Source organism: Sminthopsis crassicaudata, chromosome 4 (assembly GCF_048593235.1).
Source record: "Sminthopsis crassicaudata isolate SCR6 chromosome 4, ASM4859323v1, whole genome shotgun sequence".
NCBI classification, from domain to species: domain Eukaryota; kingdom Metazoa; phylum Chordata; class Mammalia; order Dasyuromorphia; family Dasyuridae; genus Sminthopsis; species Sminthopsis crassicaudata.
Window position 1 is genome coordinate 287,011,779 of NC_133620.1, and position 16,503 is coordinate 287,028,281.

The 16,503-nt window shown below is 35.2% G+C and overlaps 1 protein-coding gene across 7 annotated transcripts in view; it reads left to right on the plus strand.

Annotated features, from left to right (window-relative positions):
• The window catches only part of SRPK1 (SRSF protein kinase 1), a 75,593-nt gene that overhangs the window by 54,578 nt on the left and 4,512 nt on the right, over positions 1 to 16,503 (plus strand). For 2 of the 7 annotated variants that reach the window (XM_074311147.1, XM_074311148.1), the window contains exons 13-16: positions 1,256 to 1,363; positions 11,944 to 12,013; positions 15,191 to 15,283; positions 15,626 to 15,718. In XM_074311147.1, coding sequence (XP_074167248.1) covers positions 1,256 to 1,363; positions 11,944 to 12,013; positions 15,191 to 15,283; positions 15,626 to 15,718 — 364 coding nt within the window. The remainder of the gene's footprint in view (positions 1 to 1,255; positions 1,364 to 11,943; positions 12,014 to 15,190; positions 15,284 to 15,625; positions 15,719 to 16,503) is intronic. The other 5 variants (XM_074311150.1, XM_074311152.1, XM_074311149.1 and 2 more) reach the window with 3 other exon arrangements.

Here is a 16,503-nt window from a genome sequence, read left to right on the forward strand (position 1 = left end):
CTCTTAGAAAATGAAGAATAACAACCAACTAGTCATCTATTATATCTCTAATTGTATGTTCTACCATCACCTCAAAATCAGTATGTCAAAAACATTGATCTACTAAGATAAGTTATTCCCAACCATTCTGTTGGTGATTGCCACCATTCTCATAACCACCTAGGGTTATAAATTCTGATACCCTGATGCCTTTTTTTGTTTTAGATTCATTCCTTTTCTTTGTCCCCATAGTTAGTAATTTATTGCTGTACCCAGTGGATTGTTAAATTTAACCAGTTTCATCTCTATATATCTCTTTAGGTTTGATGTTATAATTTTTTTATTTGTGATTCTTTGATTACTATTTTAGTTCAATTCTTTATTATCACACCCCTAGCCTATATTGCTGCAAAATCTTTCTAGCTAGCATTCTTGTTAACACAGCTGTCATATTAAACTTGCTATATAACACCATTTTCATTGAACAAGAGTTGAGAAGTTTTTTTATCAGCTATAAGATCAAATTCAAAGTCCTCAGCTTGGCATTCAGTTTCTTTCATCTTATCTTCTTTTTCTCTCATCCAATTTAAGCCCTTCTTGATTCTGCCTTCAGATCTTTACTCATTTTGCAATCTGTAACCTTTCTCAGTACATGTTAATCCTACACCTTCTTGAAGGCTCAACTCAAGGGGGTCTTTTTACTTAAGTGCTTTTCCTCACTTGGTCTCACACTGATTTAAATCTTTATTTTAATTTCTTCAGCACCTATGTATTTTTAGCATATTATTGCCATTGATTTCAATAGTATTTTAAGATCTTGGGTTTTCATATGTCAAGTATTTGAGGAATCTAATGTTGTCCACTTTTTTTTTTTTTTTTTTTTTTTTTTTTAAATTCTTGGGAGATAAGTAGTTTCCTTTAAAAAAAAAAAAAGCAACTTGTTTAGCCACTTCTAAAAGAAAATTCGGCTTAGAACTAATAAAAACCAGTGTGTAATGTAATTTAAGAAACGGGAATAGTTAGCATGATACAGTAGAAAGAGCCTTGGAATTGGAGCTAGTGAATCTGCTGCTTGTTATTTGTGTGATATTAGGTAAGATACTTAGTTTTAAGGGTTCAGATTCCTTATGCTTAAAATGATAAAATTTCTCCCAGCTTATACTTATGTAAAACTTTATTTGAAAAGTTTTAAAAACTGTTATATGATTTACACATTGCTTTCTAAGAATTAAATGAATTTTAATTCATTTTCTCCTGTTTGCTTCATTTACCTCAGCACAAACATTTCACTGAAGATATTCAGACAAGGCAGTATCGATCCCTAGAAGTTCTAATAGGATCTGGTTATAATACTCCTGCTGACATCTGGAGCACAGCATGTATGGTAAGTTTTCTTGTTCCTTGGGTTCTCTATTTGACTGTATATTTTGCTATAGAATTCCAGGGGGGGAAAAAAAAACAATTAAAATAAGGATTTGGTGGTTTATGACAACTGCTGACACTGGAAGTCATTTTGGTTTGAATCTAAAAGCTGTATCAGAAACATCTGTTGTGCCATTCATTGCCTTCCAAGTTCCTAAACATCAGTTGCAGTGTGGGAGATGTGATTCCAAGATTTGGTTCAAATGCTTTTGTTGTACTTTTTCTGCTTCCAATTCTTTGTTCTGAAAGGCCTTTCAAAAGTTTACACCTTCCTAAACTGCCTGCCAAGAATTTACTGAATTCTTTGTAAGGTTGCATCCATGAATATAGTTAAGAATCATAGATTTATATGATCAACCCTCAGGAGTATTTAATTGCTCAAGTATAATTCTTAGTCAGATTTAAAGTATTGTTAATTAACACTGAGTTTCTAAGACACAAATAAAAATGGTAAATAATAGTAAAAATTGTTAAATGTTTTCAAATTCTACTGAGTTATGTGATGTGAATTATTTATTTCACCAATGTGTGAGAGGTATCACATCAAACCATTTTGTTCATTTTGGAAAAACTGAACTTTTCATTATTGTGCTGCTAAAACAGAAAAAAATGACCTTGGTAGCCATATTAAGGAGCTCTTCCCCTCTAATTTGTTCCCTTCTACACTGAATAAATAAAATTTTGGAGACCTGAACTTTGCAGAAGAGAGAGTTAATATCCTCCTATTCAACTTTACTTTCCTCTTTTTTTTTAATCTTGACCCTATAGTTCAGTATTTCAACTTTGCTCTATATTCTTGAATCCTTTGTTCATCCCTAGCCAAATATGAGCATTAGATTACTCTCATTATCTGACACTTGTATTCCTACTTACATGCTTCTAAAAGGAGATCAAGGAAGGGACACCATTATGCTGAATTGGGTACACTATAAATTCATGTTATCCATCTTCAATTGGGCCTTAAATGTGTGTGTGTGTGTGTGTGTGTGTGTGTGTGTGTGTGTGTGTGTGTGTGTGTGTGTGTGTAAAAGAAGGCAGTATTCCCCAATTAATTGCCCACCCCCTTACAAAACCTGTTTTCAGACCTTCTTTTCTTTTTCAAACTTCCCACAGAGCCATCTCTTGCCTTTTACTGAGGAAAATTCAACTTGAATGCCCTGCTGTCCTTATCTTTGTCTCAAAATTCCATGATGATAATGTCCTCCTCTGTCCTAGTCTAACAACGTGACCCTTCTTGCTAGTACTGTTTGCCCAAGTGCATCTGGGTTCAAATCCTACATCTCAAACTAGCTAATTGACCCTGGGCAAATCATTTTATCCACTCTGACTCTCAGTTAAGATACCTCTAATTATTAGGGGATTTTTTTTTCCCCTTGTATTATGCTCAAAGTTGATGCTGCTTCTTTTTTTTTTTTTTTTTTTTTTTTTTGGTCATTTAATGTGTTTTCTGCCCACTGAAGCCAAACAGAATAATTCTACTAATTTGAGATGAGAGTATTTCAAATATTTGAAGATAGTTATTGTATCATCTTTTAATTTTTATGAGATTGAGCACCTCTTAATTCCTTCAATGAGTCCTTGATTTTGAGGTTCTTCAACATTCTGATCACCCTCTTTTGGACATGGTCAAGCTTATCAGTGTCGTGCCTGAATTAGTACTGAAAAATGTGTGGTTGTAGTGTCCCAGATAAAGTGATATGATGTATTTACTAGAAATAGTGTCTAGATAAGAGGAAATAGGACTTATTTGTTAACATTTTCCATTTCACATATTTCAACCAATTGTGCACATTTAGATCCTCCAGAGTACTAGCTATTCCCTCTTAAGTTACATGCTATCTTCAGATCAGTTAAGCCAGTAAACTAACTGATAAATTTTAAGGCTGAAGAAGGATCAATAAGGCCCCCCATTTAAGATCTCACTTAAGATTGATGTCTCTTAATTTTTTAATTTTTAGTTTTCTCCTTAATTTTTGTTTTCTCCGTCTGTTCATCCTAATTGGTCAGAATCAGACCTAGAATCAATCTCTTCCGAGAAATAGTGATCTATAGATCTTAAAAGCCCTTGCTAGTGTTGTACTTTGTCACTTGAAATTGAAGTGGTAACAGTGACAAAAATAACATTGAATGTTGGAGTAGCAACAACAAAAAGTCTATGAAACGTAATTAAATTTGACTGAGCCCCGTGCTCCTAGGGAATGCTGAATTGTGGCTGAGAGGCAGCTATCTTAGCTCATATTCCCTAATGTTATTGCTAGGGATTACATTTCAGTGTCCTTGGATGTCATTGAAAGCTGATGCATACTGTGCAGCTCAAGTTCTAACCCTGAAGCCCTTTGGTGTAAAACATGCCAAATGATTTTTACCATTCACAACTAAGAAATCTGTTTGTTGTATGGGTACCTCAAATTGCTACTATGCTTGCTTGGCAAACAATCTATCTAATGGTCATATTAAGTTGTACTGTATGGGTATCTGTAAATAGTCCCCTAAATTGAAGCTTCATATTTTTTTATTTCCTGACATATTCCATATTATTTCAGCTCTCACTTTAAAATTGAAGTTTTGCAATTGCAAGTGTGGTCAAAGTACTGTGCAAATGAACACTCTCACCTTAGACATCAGAGTGGAGATTGGCTTCTTCTCCAGTTTTTTTTATTCACTATCACACTTCCCTATGATTAACATTTTTAATTAGAAAATTGTAGCTGCCTTTTAGTATTCATGTGAAACAAATCACATTGACCATGATTGACAATTGAATTCTTATTCCTATAAATATCCCATGTTTTAGTATGTTTTGATTTTTGTTTTAGACCTCTGGAATCACTATTAAGCATTGCGTCATTGACAGTTTTGTTATTTTCCTTTACAGATAGTGGTTCTCCCATATAATCATCTTGTTCTGCTTACTTAACTGTTAAATATTTCTTACAGTGCAAGTAAAACTTTCACCTCATTTCATTGAACACCCACTGTTTCCCACAAAAGTTCTTTGCTCTGTCACCATAGGAAGTGCTGTTATAAGTTTTTTTTTTTCTGTTTATAATCTCTTTGACATATATATACACATACATACAGCACCACTCCCCCAAGAAACTCTTTTAATGACAATGACAAGCAAAAGAAGAATTTAAAAGCCATTGGATATAACTTAAGAATTGGGTCTGAAAAAAGTAGGGCTCTAACTATCTGGAACGATAATGGGAAAATAAGAGAAGAGCATTGGACACCCACATAAATCAGATGTTTCATAGACTTTTTGTTGTTGCTACTCCAACATTTAATGACATTTTTGTCACTGTTACCACTTCAATTTCAAGTGACAAAGGACAATACTAGCAAGGGCTTTTAAAGATCTATAGATCACTATTTCTCGGAAGAGACTGATACTATATGTATAAGTATATATATATATATATATGCCTAGTATTGATATTGCTGAATCAAGGAATTTGCGTACTTCAGGGATTTTGGGGGTATAGTTCAAATTCTTTCCAGAATGGTTGGACTAGAGTAATATTTCGGCAACAGTATATTAATATGTCTGTCTGCCACAGCCCTCCATTTACCATTCTTGTTCTTTGTTTTATCTTTTCTCTGAAGGAGTTGAAACTTTTGTTTGTTTATTTGCATTTTCCTTCTTAGTAAATTGATGCATTCTTTCATGATTTTTTTTTTTTTTTTTTTTTTTTTTTTTTTTTTTTTTTTTTTTTTTTTTTTGTATTCTAAAAAATGCACCCTTTTTCATATATATAAATGGTGGGGGGGAAGCACAAGGCATTTGGAGTTCAGTGACTGAGGTAGTAATTGTTAAATATCTGAGGTTGGATTTGAGCTCAGGTTCTCCTGAATCCAGGGATAGTGCTTTATCCACTGAGCTATCTAGCTGCCATAGTTCATGTCTTTTTCTACACTTAGCTATTGGAGAATGACCCTTGTCCCTGTTTATTTGTATTAATTATCTATATACCTTAATTATCAGACCTTCATCAGGAATCTGCTAAAAAGATTTTTCCCATTTCACTGTTTCCATTCTAATTCCAACTAAATTTTGCTATTTTATGGAAAATCTTTTTTAGTCACAATTGTCTATTCGTCATTAAGGATTACCTCTGTCCTTTTTTTTTGTTTAAGAATTCTTCCACTAGTCATGGTTGTCTAAGATACTATCTGTCTTTTAATTTTTTGGTGATGTGTTACATTTAAATCTTATTATTTAGAGCTTATTGTAACATATAGTGTGGGATTTCATTCGAGACCTATCAAGATATATTTCCAATTTTCTGTCTTTGGCTAGATATTTGTGTTTTGAGATTATGAAAAAGTAGGCTTCCATGGCTGATTATTTCTACTATATATTATATATTAACTTTATACTTTTGCTTTGTTTTCAAAGTAATATCAGATGAGAATTACCTTGGGCACTAAGAGTTTAAGGGACTTGTGCAAGATGTGTACAAGGCAGGACTTGAACTCTGGGCTTTGTGATTCTAAGGCCAATTCTCTGTCTACCCTGCCCACTCTGCCTTTCAGCATTAATGATTCTTGTTTTGTAGAAAACTTTTGGGATCTGATAAGTTCCCCCACTTACTTCCCCCACCTCATCCCTTTTACTTTATATTTTATCCATTTATATTTTTTTCCTTTTCCTTTTTTTCTTTTGTAATCACTAGCTAGTATTTTTGTAATACTTTTAGGTTTGCAATGCACTTTCCAAATATCTTCAGATAAATTTTACTATTTTTTCCTAAATGTATGAAATAACTTCTCAGCACTTTTATGTGGTACTAAAGCTACAAATCATTTTTCATAATAGCATTGTTGTTTGTTGTCATTAGCCCTTCACCCTTTCTAATATTCAAGGATGTTATCAGTATGATGGGAAAATAAAGAAAGGAGACAGCTGGCTAGTGAAGAGTGGTATAGCATGCTAAAATATTGCTTTTCTGTGATAATAGCACTTTCAGCAAATCAAGGTTATGGGCAAATAATTTCTTTGGAAATAGACAGAATCTTGGTTTGAATATGAATGACTATCTTGGAATAAAATCTTATACTCACAAACTGATGTCAGAGTTTAGGGATGAAGTTTCAAGACTCTATCCCTAATACATGCACAAAATGGTTTCAGAATTTTGGGGTGAAATCACAAACTTTCTCCTGCTCAAATTTTCATATAAGGTGTTGTTTTTGAGAATTTAGACTAATCTTTGCTTTTTCTCTAAATACCTCAATTTCTTAGTTTTCAGTGATGTTACCATTATTCTCTTGAGAGGTACTGAATTTTATCCTTTTCAGATAGCTTATAAATACTTTTCAAAAGTATAACATCTTTTACTGTTGACTGATTTCTTTTACTTGTCCAAACATGAAAACAGCCTTTTTTCTATTTCTGAGGCACAAATTTCTTTTGATGGCATAACAATTGGATGCCTCCAACAAATTATTTTACTTCTTGTACAGTTTGTTAAGTCCTAGAACCAAAGCAGAAGATAAAAATGATCTTTGTGTAGTCCAGATTGATGGAATGCTTAATTTGAGTCACATCCAAAGTCATCTATCATTTCACTATTGATAAGTATGAGAGTTTTAAATTTAGTACAGCTTGGAATTAAGAGTAAAATCTACTTCATCTCTAATATGAAAAATATCCTCCTTATTACTCATATCTTCTTACATCCATACTATAACAGTTGTTTGAAGATTAGGGAATTATTTTAGGTGGTTATTAGAAAATGCATAGACTTGATTTAAGAAGTCTTTAAAAAAAAAACAAAAAAACTACAGGAAACTATTGATCATTTACTTTGAATACTAATCCATGCTTCTTGACTGACTGCCCAGCAAGGCCACTTCAGGTCTCACCTAAGCAGTGTTGCTGGGTTATCTGCTTTGATCTTATTTACATCTTAGAGAACTGGGAAGAGTATGTTCTAAAAGAACAACATGAATTATAATTAACTGAGGTTGTAGTTATCATGGCCAACCAAGAGATTTTCTTACAGAGCTATCTACCAGCACCACTCCCCCCAAAAACTCTTTTAATGACAATGACAAGCATAAGGAAAGAAGAGTTTAAAAGCCATTGGATATAACTTGATTGAGGATTGAGTCTGAAAAAAGTAGGGCTCTGAATACCTGGAATGATAATGGGAAAATAGAGAAGAGCATTGGATACCCACATAAATCAGACTTTTCCCTGAACCTGCTAACCATTAGGGAAACATGCACAGGGTAGATAAGACAAATTTTACTTGCAAATAAAACTGAGAAATTTTTAAGCTGGAACATTTCTTACTTATGTTCCCAGATTATTTCCCTTCTGGTTAGTTTCTTTTGAGCTTGTTCTCTCATTTTACTGCTACATTCTCTTTCCTCTTTAATATGTTTACAACCTTGATTATTAACACTTGTGTCAGGTTCTGTTAATAGAGCTGCACTACTCAGTAGCTAGAGGAGATTGCAGAAAACACTTTATTTACACTTTCTTCAGCCAATTAGGGAAGAGAATATAAAAATTTTGTCAGCATCTCCTTTTGCTAGGGTTTCCCTGCATCAGTATGCTTGATTCTGAAATGAAATCCCTACTGATCATTTTTTTCAAACAGATCTGTCAAACTCAAAAGGTTGTTCTTTCCCAAAGTATTTCTCTTACTATTAGTACCCCAATAAGATGGGGAGGAACTAGTGCTGATGTGTATGAGAGAAAGGGCTCTGAAACTTAGTAAATACATAATATTACATTTAGCTCCAATCTGTGCCTTTCTACTATAGCTGCTGAAGTTCTCCCAAAAAATGTTTCTCCTAAATACATTGCCATAATTGTTCTCTGAAGTTCTTAAAAAAATGACATACATTGAATGATACCCTTAACAATAATCAAATGGTGGGATACAGTTTTACCAAGTACCATTTGGAGATAGTTTCTGTTTTTCTAGGTAGCCTACTACATACCAGATACTTTCACAAGTTTCTTCTTTTTATCAATTCTGATGGTGGGATACAGTTTTACCAAGTACCAATTTGGAGATAGTTTCTGTTTTTCTAGGTAGCCTACTACATACTAGATACTTTCACAAGTTTCTTCTTTTTATCAATTCTGATAGTGGGATACAGTTTTACCAAGTACCATTTGGAGATAGTTTCTGTTTTTCTAGGTAGCCTACTACATACCAGATACTTTCACAAGTTTCTTCTTTTTATCAAGTCTGTCTTTTTATTGTTTAGTTTTCATTAGGTCTAGTTAATCTTTCAGTAAGGAGGGTTAAGTAGCATAATTGGTTCTCATTGAGAATAGATAAGTAATGGAGTCTCTTAGTATACCTCTCAGAAAAGCAGAAGCTGCCATCCTGTGCTATGTGAGGGTGGACAAGGTAGAAGAATGGTAGCTATTCTTGGTCCCAAGTCTAGGTATGCTTTTAGGGACAGTAATTGTGATATGGATATGGGAAGCATTCAGCGGCAAAAGTAGCTTGGAGTCAAAGAAGCTATCTGGGAGGGGCAGCCAGGTGGTGCAGTGGATAGAGCACCAACCCTGAATTCAGGAGTACTCGAATTCAAATCTGGTCTCAGACACTTAACACTTCCTAGCTGTGTGACCCTAGGCAAGTCACTTAACCCCAGCCTCAGGAAAAAAAAAAAATCCAAGAAGAAGCTATCTGGGTTCTGGCCTTTTAGCACCTTTAGGAAATGGTGTCTTAGATCTCCAATCACATGCCACTTTTCACAAGTATTTTTACTTCATAATCTCAACAGCCTTTCTTCACCTCCTGAGACAAGAATTGAATAAATTGAAACTTCAGGTATATAACACTCCCTTTTCTATCATCAAATTATTCCTCATTCCCGATCTCTTTGTGTTCCCTTTTTCGCCTTGAACAATTCTCAAAAAAAATTATAATCAACATGGATTTTCCCCCCATTTCACCTCAGTTGCAATATTTATACCAACAAACACTACAGAACTAAGAATGCTTGACTCACAATCGGGGTGCAAAGAGGAGGGGAAGTGCTAACATTGTCCAGCTGAACTGCTGGATTAACTAAAAGAGGAGGCATGTAGGAGAAAAAGAACAGCTCCTCATCTTTTTAGCTTCCTACCTTTTTGCATTCTTTCATTTCACCAAACCTAGAAAAATGTGCTGCTTTTCCATTTTTTCCTGCTGCTTCATTGCAATATCAAGAAACCTGTTTCTCTGATCTCTCCTAGCAGAATTCCAAATTGTTAGGAGATTCCAAATGACCACCCTTACATTATTCCAGGTGGAAATGGTTTGCAAGCCATTTATTTGGTATTTGAATTATATCAACATACATAAGATACATTTTTAAATATAATATAGTGTACCTTTTTTATATTCTACATTGATAAGTTTTAATTCAACAAATTTGAATGATTAGTGATTCTAATATGGCTAAAGCTAGATTTTGCATTCACTTTTTTAATAGCTTCTGGAATGGAGCTAAAGGTATTATTAATGTAAACAAGACAAGACCTTTTTGTTAGTTTTACCCAGTAGTAATAACTATTTCTCCGCCTCAAATGCCTCTTGAAAAGAGTGCTCTGCATTTGTAGATGAAAACTAAACTTCCTTTTTTCCTTCTTTTAAACAGACTTTATCCTTCCAGCCTCCAGCCTTACTCTGGAATTTTACTTCCCTCTGGTAGGGATTGTTGAAGAAAGGAAAATTTGATTCATCTGTTAATTCCTTTTTCCAAGATAACATGTCCAGCACTCCAGCCCTTCCTAAATATTGTCAGATCTAAGACCAAAATCAGGGCCCTCATGTTTTGTTTATTGAGCACATCTACAACTTGGGAAGCCCTCTCCAGGGATAAAGCATCAGGGTGGAACCTAAAAGACTCTACCCCGTGACTCACAGATCTGAGACTACCTCCTAATTACCAGGTGAGACAGTCAACCCACTAATAAAAATTGTTGGACATGTTATCTTAGAGAAAAGGAGTTAGTGGGAGAGTCATTATTTTCTTTTGGGGAATCACTGCATGGCACTTTCTGACCACACATTCATGTTGCTTGCAACATGCTATATTTGCCTTCTAAAGCAGTATCAGACTTCCCTTTTTCTACATGTATACTATCCCATGTGGCTTCTGCATGTTAATTTCTGGTCCTGGATGCTTTAGTTAACTTGATTTTAAATTTTCAAATAAATTTTTTCATGTTGCCATCTGGATCAGCTTTTCCTTAAGAAAATATTGGCTGAGAAAGGATAAAGAAACTAGATTGCTTAGACTTTGGGAGTCAGATGTATTGAATTTTATACTTGGCATTGCCAGTACCTGCCACTATAACATAATGAACAGTTTAGTCATCTTTTGCTTCAGGTATCCTATTTGTAAAAAAATGTTAATCTCATTGACATTGTTATAAGAATGGATGAAATAAAAAAGAGATAATGTAGTATGATTTAACACAGGAAATGCATATTAATTTTTAAAAGTGATAATCCTGAGTAAAGGCAGTTCAATATTTTTATTAAACTGAAAGTAAGAAACTAAATCCAACAATACTAGTGCAGTCCCCACTCATTTGGCTTATAAGTTTATATTTTTAAATTTGGGTTATGCTTGTAGAAAAATCAATCTTATATTGTACTATTTGTTTCTGTAGTGATTAGTAAAGGCAGTCAATGGCAAATGTCTTTAAAGTAGAACATATTAATATAGGAAATTACAGAGTTTCTTAACCCTATAAACCTAAAGAAGTCATTAGTTTTTTGTCTAGCCGGGTTCAGTGTAGTCCCTCGTGGAGGTTACAAGGGTAAGAATGATATCTTGAAGTCCTTTCCAATACTAAAATTGTTTGTAAAATAGTTCTAGTGCTGACAGGTACTTTGCTTTTTCTGGTAAGTCTTTTAAAAAAAAATGATTGGTATTGAATTGGTGGCCTAGAACCCAAAGATTTATATGGGATGCAATTTTCTTTTAAATTAGGAAATGGGGAATTTGCTGCCTGGAGGTTATGTGTTGAAATATGAAACCATTTCAGGAACTAAAACTGTGACATGCTAATTACTAAATATCTAGAGGGAATATATAGTAGGTAAAAATTGCTGGGTTGTTTTTTGTTTTGTTTTGTTTTTTAAAGCAAAAACTCTTAACTCTGGGAAACAGCAACCTGCCTCATGAAAATTAGAATGACTTTAGTATCCAAAATGAGCAGCAGTACATGCTAAAGATTCTGATCCAAAAGGGGAAGCTCAAAAGGCCGTCTAATGTTAATTTACTCCTTGTATTTGCGTTGAATGACGTGTTAGCGCTAACAGAGTTCTTGCTCTTTCTTCATCCATTTTACCAAGGTACAGGTTTGTGAAAGGAGATCTTTTTTGGATTTTTTTTTTTTTTTTTAGCATTTGCAGGATTTTCCAGCAAAAGTGCTTAGAACTGTTCCAAATAGAATTAAGCAACACAGTTTTCTCCTCCTCTTTTCTTGTCTCTTCTCTTCTCTCATCTTCTCTCTTCTCTTTTCCCCTCTTTTCTTTGATGCTTTAATATGCTGCTATCCTTTTTTCTTAGGCCTTTGAATTAGCCACGGGAGACTATCTGTTTGAGCCTCATTCAGGAGAAGAGTACACTCGGGATGAAGGTGAGTCTCTCTTTGGAAACATATCCAACAGCCCAATAGTCAGAGATTTTTAGTTATTTTTTAGAGTTTGTAAACATTATTGGTGATAAAAATCAAATCATTTTAAAATCAAAAAAGTGTTTTTAAGCCCCCCTACAATGTAAGTGAGTAGTGATTATAGCCAGGGTTAGGTATCCATATGTTGTGACTAGATCCCAGAATAGATAAGAACACAGAAAAGGATTGTTCATTTAAAAAGGTTTTTTAGGTCTTAATAAAGGTTAGGAGGAGAAGGGGGGAATCCAGAAAACTAGATTAGACTGAGAGTTATAAATTGCCAGGTAGGGGCAGCTAGGTGGCGCAGTGGATAGAGCACCAGTCCTGAAGTCAGGAGGACCTATGTTCAAATCTAGTCTCAGACACTTAACACTTCTAGCTGTGTGACCCTGGGCAAGTCACTTGACCCCAATTGCCTCATAAATAAATAAGTGAATGAAATAAATTGACAGATTGCTTCTTTTTGGACTCCTATTGATCTCATATTCTTCTTTCTCTTTCTATAAAATTTTTGCCCAAATTGAATTTCAGTTTAGTAATAGCACAGTTTAAATCTTTTGCTCTATCATCTTTATTGTTTAGTAGGTTTATACAATATGCTGTTATTTTAGTGGCATCTTATATAATTCTGAGAAAACAACATCTACATGCAGAAGTTTTTAAAAAATTTATCTTAAGTATCATGTACAGTTTTGGTGGGGGGATTTTTTTTTTTTTTTGATGAGGCAATTGGGGTTAAGTGACTCACCCAGGGTCACACAGCTAGGAAATGTTAAGTGTCTGAGGCCAGATCTGAACTCAGGTCCTCCTGACTTCAGATCTGGTGCTCTATGCACTGTGCCACCTAGCTACCCATCATGTGCAGTTTTTAATCTCCATTATTGTCCTACTTCACCTCCTCATGTCATAGAAATAACCTTAGATTATTAAAGGTTCTGCTGATGCAGCAAATGCTCTGGTAGGTCCTACCTAATTGAACATTATAGTCTTGCCCTTGCACACAGCCTTGTTGAATTTAGAGAGGTTCCAACAAAAGCTCTTATGGCCCCAATTCTTGGAGACTTCATTAAGGCAGGGAGACTTCAATCTACATTAGTTCAAAACTCACCTATATGAGTAAAATCACATCCTTGATGTTATGAGAATGTGATATGTATATATCACTGAATTTCTGTTGACACCCCAAAAGTTTTTGTAGTGAACACCAGTAACTCCAGAATTTTTCTCAAAATTTGTTCATGAGCATATGTCACTTTTTTCCTAGTATAATCACTATGTCCCAAATATTTCATAATCTGCTTTATTTCAATTATTCCCCTATGAATCAGCATAGTCTGAGGTTTTCCTTTTTTAAATAGGTACATAGGAAGGCCCCTCATTGCTCTAGTATTCCATTCTTTCACATTATATATATTATTATATATAGTCTATGAAGTGTCAAACATTATTAGTTTGTCATGAAAGGATATTTATAGTTCATTCTCCCAAATGTAAAAAAGAATGTCCTTCCCCTGAATCAATCTCTTGCTTTTCTTGTGCTATTCATCTGGGGCCCAAAAAATGTTCAAGTTGATGCCATAGCCAAGTTTTCAGATCTAGTAAGACAGATGCCAGTTAAATATACTTTATGTATGTAAACTTCAAAAACTCCCCTGGGATATAATTCTAGATTCATCCTCTGGGATGTTCCCATCCTTCATCTGATATGTGATAAATATTTCTTCATCTAAAAGCCATATACTACACACCCACTGCTGTAGAAATGCTGTTTGTCAGGAAAGAGATTTTTTTTCCCCCTCTTCATTTCCCAGTCATTTCTATAAAGAAATACTGATAATTCTGGTACATTTGCATCTTTTCATTTTACTGGGTGATTAAACCTTGGGTTGACTAAAACCTTTATAATGCCCCAGAATTTAAATAATTTTTTAAAAATGCAATTCACTTAGCAACAGCCCTAGCTAGATGTTGGAGCATTACTCAGTCCTAAAATATGGATACCTTTCTATTTCTTGCTACCTCCTAACCTTGACTTTTTTTTTTTTTTTTTTCTTCCCTTTTTCTGAGGCAATTAGGGTTAAGTGACTTGCCCAGGGTCACACAGCTAGGAAGTGTCTGAGACCAGATTTGAACTCAGGTCCTCCTGACTTCAAGGCTGGTACTCTATCCACTATTAACCTAGCAGCCCCACTAACCTTGAATTTTTGAGGTTATAGTTTCATGATCTTGCCTGAGTTCATATTTTTGAAATTGAATAATTATGAAATTATTTTGCTGTGAAGGATCCCATGGGTATCCAAAAGTAGATTCTTCCTCCCTTGAAGGGGATTACACCAAGTGACTTTCACAACTTGATAAGAAAGCAGTTTGCTACTGTTAGGTACATTAGAATCTTTTGGGGATGAAGAGAGAACAGAAGTTTGGGAGATACCTTGTTTCCAAATTTACAAGATCCTATAAATTTTAGGAAGATAAAAAGATGAATAAATGGTTGCATAGATGTAGATAGAGATATAGACTTAATGTAAAGGAAAAGTTAATCCTGTCCATAACAAGTAAGTTAGAAACAGTTTGTTTAATTTAAAGGTGAAAACAACTTAAAGGTAAAATGGCCCATATGATATGTCCCAGCTGGGATCCTGTCTGCAACATTTTCAGTAGCAAAAACAGTGGTTTAGGCATTGGCTCAAAAGCTCTTGCTATTCTTTGGTACTTTTTGCTTGTGTATAAAATTATTTTATTTCTTTCTAATCTCTGTTTACCTGAAAGGAGACAGAAATTCCTTGTTGGGATTTATTTTTCTTTAGTTTTCTCTACTTTGACTGCACAGAGTCCTGTACAGTATTTTAACTTGTCCTAGGAGGGAAAAAGTTATTTTTTTCCTGCCTTGCCTAAGAATAGGATGTTTCCCAAATATTTTCCTCCATGATATATTGAGCCAGCTAATTTCCAGATAAAAGTGTGTAGCCACTGTAAAAGAGGCCCTGGGTGTCAGGTGCTGCATGTTTGGTCCCCTTTTGGTCCCTGCTCCCCAGCCTATGTTCTGTAGCTAACTCTCCACAGCCCTTGAAAAAGTGATTCTAGAGTAAAACTCATTCTCAGCTTGCCCTTGATGCTGTTCTTCTTGCCCTTCTGTTTTAGACCACATTGCGCATATTATAGAGCTGATAGGCAGAATACCAAGACGCTTTGCCCTCAGTGGGAAATATTCACAGGACTTCTTCAATCGCAGAGGTAGTATTGAATCGTGTTAGTTTCCATGCAGGCGTCAGGGACGTACAGCTGCGGGAAGCAGAGCATTCTCACCCAGGTGTGATACTAGCCGCCAGCCAGGGAGCCTTGCATGGGTACCTGGCTGTGTGTGGCTCTCAAGACTCTCCATCAGCTGGATTGAGTCCTACCCCTACATTGAGAGATGAAAGTGAGCATTAGAAGCTCTGCCAAGTATAGAGGTGTGCATGCTGCTCTTTCCACCATTCTCCAGAGCTGCATCTGCTGCTCGGCAGCAAGCGGGTCAGCCTTAGCCCTGTTATGGATGTTTTTTTCTTTCCTCTTTAAAATGTTTGGAACACACAGATCACATTGCATTGATCATAGAACTGCTGGGGAAGGTGCCTCGCAAGCTCATTGTGGCGGGAAAATATTCCAAGGAGTTTTTCACCAAAAAAGGTAAAAGACACATGAATTGTTTAACCCCTGACATTAGGGGAAATGGTTTAGTAAAACCCAAGAGGTAAGTGTTACCCTCAGGAAATCACGGGGTCAAAGGAGCAACTTTGTCATTCTCTTGTCTAATCTCTGTATTAGGAGAAAATGCCAGTAAAAAGGACTGTGCTTGTAACCCAGCATCTTTGCTAGGTGTGAGGATACCTAGCAGATGCTGAGCTGGCATTCACAGAGCCTTCACTGTGACTTCTGCCTGTGGTTTAAGAGCATTCCATATCAGGTGATCTGTATGTAGCAAGTCATTTTAATTGGTAGTAGTAAAAAGTGTCCTGTCAGTCAGGGTAAAGTGACTTATTCAGGGTCATGCAGCTATTAAGTGTCAAGTGTCACTTGATACACCCAGATTCTCCTGGTTTCCAGGGTAGGGCTCCATTTAATTACCCCAGTCAATGAAAAATTGTTCTCTTTGGCCTTCAGGCTCATTCTCTGTAAAACATTCATAAAATCTCCAAGTTCCCTCTGAGTTCCAGAACCTCAAACCTCTGATCTTAAGCTTCAAGTTTGGGGAGTTGATTTATCAGAAAATAATGGTGATGCTTTTTTCCTCTTTCAGCAGAGAGAGAATAATTTGTGTATAATTTACTGGTAATTTGAAGGTAATGAATATTGGCAGGGTCACCTCTCATTTATACTGAGAGAGATTAGATTGGAGGTGAAAAACAAGTAGGGTAAATGTAGTCAAAAAGTATATGATGTAAAAATTTGGAATGTGTGTGTGTGTGTGTGTG